The sequence below is a fragment of the Carex rostrata genome, chromosome 12 (assembly GCF_964058835.1).
Source record: "Carex rostrata chromosome 12, lpCarRost1.2, whole genome shotgun sequence".
Lineage (NCBI taxonomy): Eukaryota > Viridiplantae > Streptophyta > Magnoliopsida > Poales > Cyperaceae > Carex > Carex rostrata.
Window position 1 is genome coordinate 6,092,698 of NC_135929.1, and position 2,522 is coordinate 6,095,219.

The 2,522-nt window shown below is 41.6% G+C and overlaps 1 protein-coding gene across 1 annotated transcript; it reads right to left on the minus strand.

Moving 5' to 3' along the window:
* Positions 1–227: 227 nt before the first annotated feature.
* LOC144563702 (ABC transporter G family member 10-like) lies at positions 228–2,268 on the minus strand. Its single transcript, XM_078313197.1, has one exon. The coding sequence runs from the start codon at positions 2,111–2,113 to the stop codon at positions 386–388; it is 1,728 nt and encodes a 575-aa protein (XP_078169323.1). The 5' UTR covers positions 2,114–2,268; the 3' UTR covers positions 228–385.
* Positions 2,269–2,522: the final 254 nt, after the last annotated feature.

Sequence of the window (2,522 nt, forward strand, 5' to 3'; positions counted from 1 at the left end):
AAGCACTTAAAATTCCACTTATTCAGAGTGAAATTCAATATTTTTTATATAAATTAAACTGTTAAAGATCTGTATATACAATTTTTTTTTTAATGGAATGGCAGAGGCTGCCATTATATAAAATTAGATAAATGTAAAATTAGCGAGATTAACATGTTTATTCATCAGAAAAGACTTGGTATTTTAGTGACAACTGACAAGTATCTTACCACTACTAATAAATCCAATCAATAGAATCCCTTATTAACAGAGACTTGGATGTATTTTTTTTCATATACTTTTACATAGTGACAATAATTAACAGCGATAAATTAATAAGAAAAATAAATTTATCTCAACAAATACACTCAATAGAAATAAAAGCTACCAAAAAGCAGAAACAAATCTATGTCCTCATCTTTTTGCACTTGAACCAGAGAAAAACAAAACAGAGCACTCTGTATCCAACAATAAAACCCAACATGACCCAGATATTGCTCCATCTCTGTGCCTCCTTCAAACCATACTGCTTCACAAACATACCTCCATTTATAACACAACCGGATGCCTCCATTTCCAAGCACTCTCTCCTCCCCTTCTCTCCGCCATACTCGTTCAAGACGAACGCCTCGAACGGATACTTAAACAAGCTTAAATAATGCATGAAGATCCAATACTTGGGTATGTTATCTTTGGAGATGAAGTAGCCAGAGAAGAGAAAGAAAGACCCCATCAGGCCGGCAATTACTGAATTGCCCATGATGAAATTAGGCACGATGGCACTGAAACAGGCAACGAACGAGTTGGCCATCAGCATGACCATCCATACTACCAGAGAGAAATAGAGGAACCTGTCAATTTCTGTTCTGAGACCCACAAGCCAGTATACCGGTACGGTGTACAGAAGTGCACCGGCCAGTAGGAACGGTAGAAATACCAATGCATTGGCTATGACATAGGAAGAGACTCTGTATGCACCTCTAGAGGTCTCCCTTTGTAAGATATTTTTCTCTTGTAGATATACTGGTAACCCCTCAGTCGTAGAAGACAGAAGGAAAGTGAGGCTAAATGCGAAAAACCCGAGGCGTGCTTGGATGTTTGTAACATTAATGAATATTGTACCGAGCCCAATACCGGCTAACACAGATTGTACCATCCTAGCTACGAATAGTTGCCTTGTTCTTAATACATTTTTAAAGAATCTCTCTGCAAGAATTAGTACCTCGCTGACATGAGAATTTGCATAGACAACCTGATCGTGCTCGACTTTAACATGCCTTGACATTTCGGTATCGTGCCTTTTTCCCATATTTTCCTCCAATTCTACAATTTTCGCACCAGGCATTGTATCCATTGCAAATTCTAGCACATTGACATGTGTAGGTATGACATGACCTAACTCCACCAACCGGGCCTCCATTGACCCGATCGAACCTTGGTGCCGCACCGTACCATCATTGACTAATATGATTTGATCAATCAATTCAAGGATCCTATAACCGGGTTGATGTATTGTCAGAACAATGGTTTTGCCTTGTGCCGAACCCATGGATTTCAGCATTTTAACAATTTGCAATGCCGAAACCGAATCCAAACCAGAAGTCGGTTCATCGAGTAATAGCACTGCCGGGTCATGTACCATGTCTACCCCAATTGAAACGCGCCTCCTCTCTCCCCCTGAAATACCACCACTTGATCCACTAATAGTAGAGCCCGCCACGTGTGACAAACCCAATTCAGCAATTAATTCACGCACCCGGTCTACAGCCTCGCTTTTCGTGGCCTTGAGCCTTAGCCGTGCACTGTACAATAAAGACTCTTCAGGGGTTAGCAAGGGGAAGAGCGCATCGTCTTGGGTCACATGACCAGATATGCGTCTGAACCGAGAGACCTCCATCGGGCTACCATTGACAAGAATTTCACCGGATACATTGCAGGGGTGAATTGCACCAGCAAGAATAGACAACAGTGTGGTTTTGCCGGCCCCGCTCGGGCCCACAATGGCTACTAATTGACCGGGTGGTGCATTGCATGTTACATTTTTAAGGATCGCTGGTTGACGGGAGGGGGCATTGGGGACATGATAAGAGATCGACTTTGTTTCGATGCGGTACCGGGTTTTTCGGGGTTTCATCGAAGGAGAATCTATTAGGAGATTGTTTAGTTTCCAAAGGAGAAAAAATGGAGGATAGTGAGGGGGTGTAAGGGAGAAAAAAAATGGGGTGGTGAGAAAAGAGAGAAAAGGGAAGAGAAGATGAGCTAACACACCAAACTAAGGTTTTGTGTGTTGAGAGGTGAGTGCTACATGGCGCTGTATTGTGGAAAGCTTGAAACAAATAGGGGATGTGAGGAGGCTTGACTTGGGAGCTTTGCTTCTGTAACCAACGGCATTATTATATTAATTAATTGGGTTGTTTGTTAATTCTAGATCTTATACAGCAACAGCACAAATTGAATTTTTAGTTGCTTCGCCAAATTCTGTAGGCGGTCCCTTGCATTACAGATCAATGCTATTACCATACCAGCTTAATTTAATAAATAAA

Bases quoted from the DNA above. Each gene is read 5' to 3' on its own strand.
- LOC144563702 (XM_078313197.1), bottom strand. From the start codon at position 2,113: ATGAAACCCCGAAAAACCCGGTACCGCATCGAAACAAAGTCGATCTCT.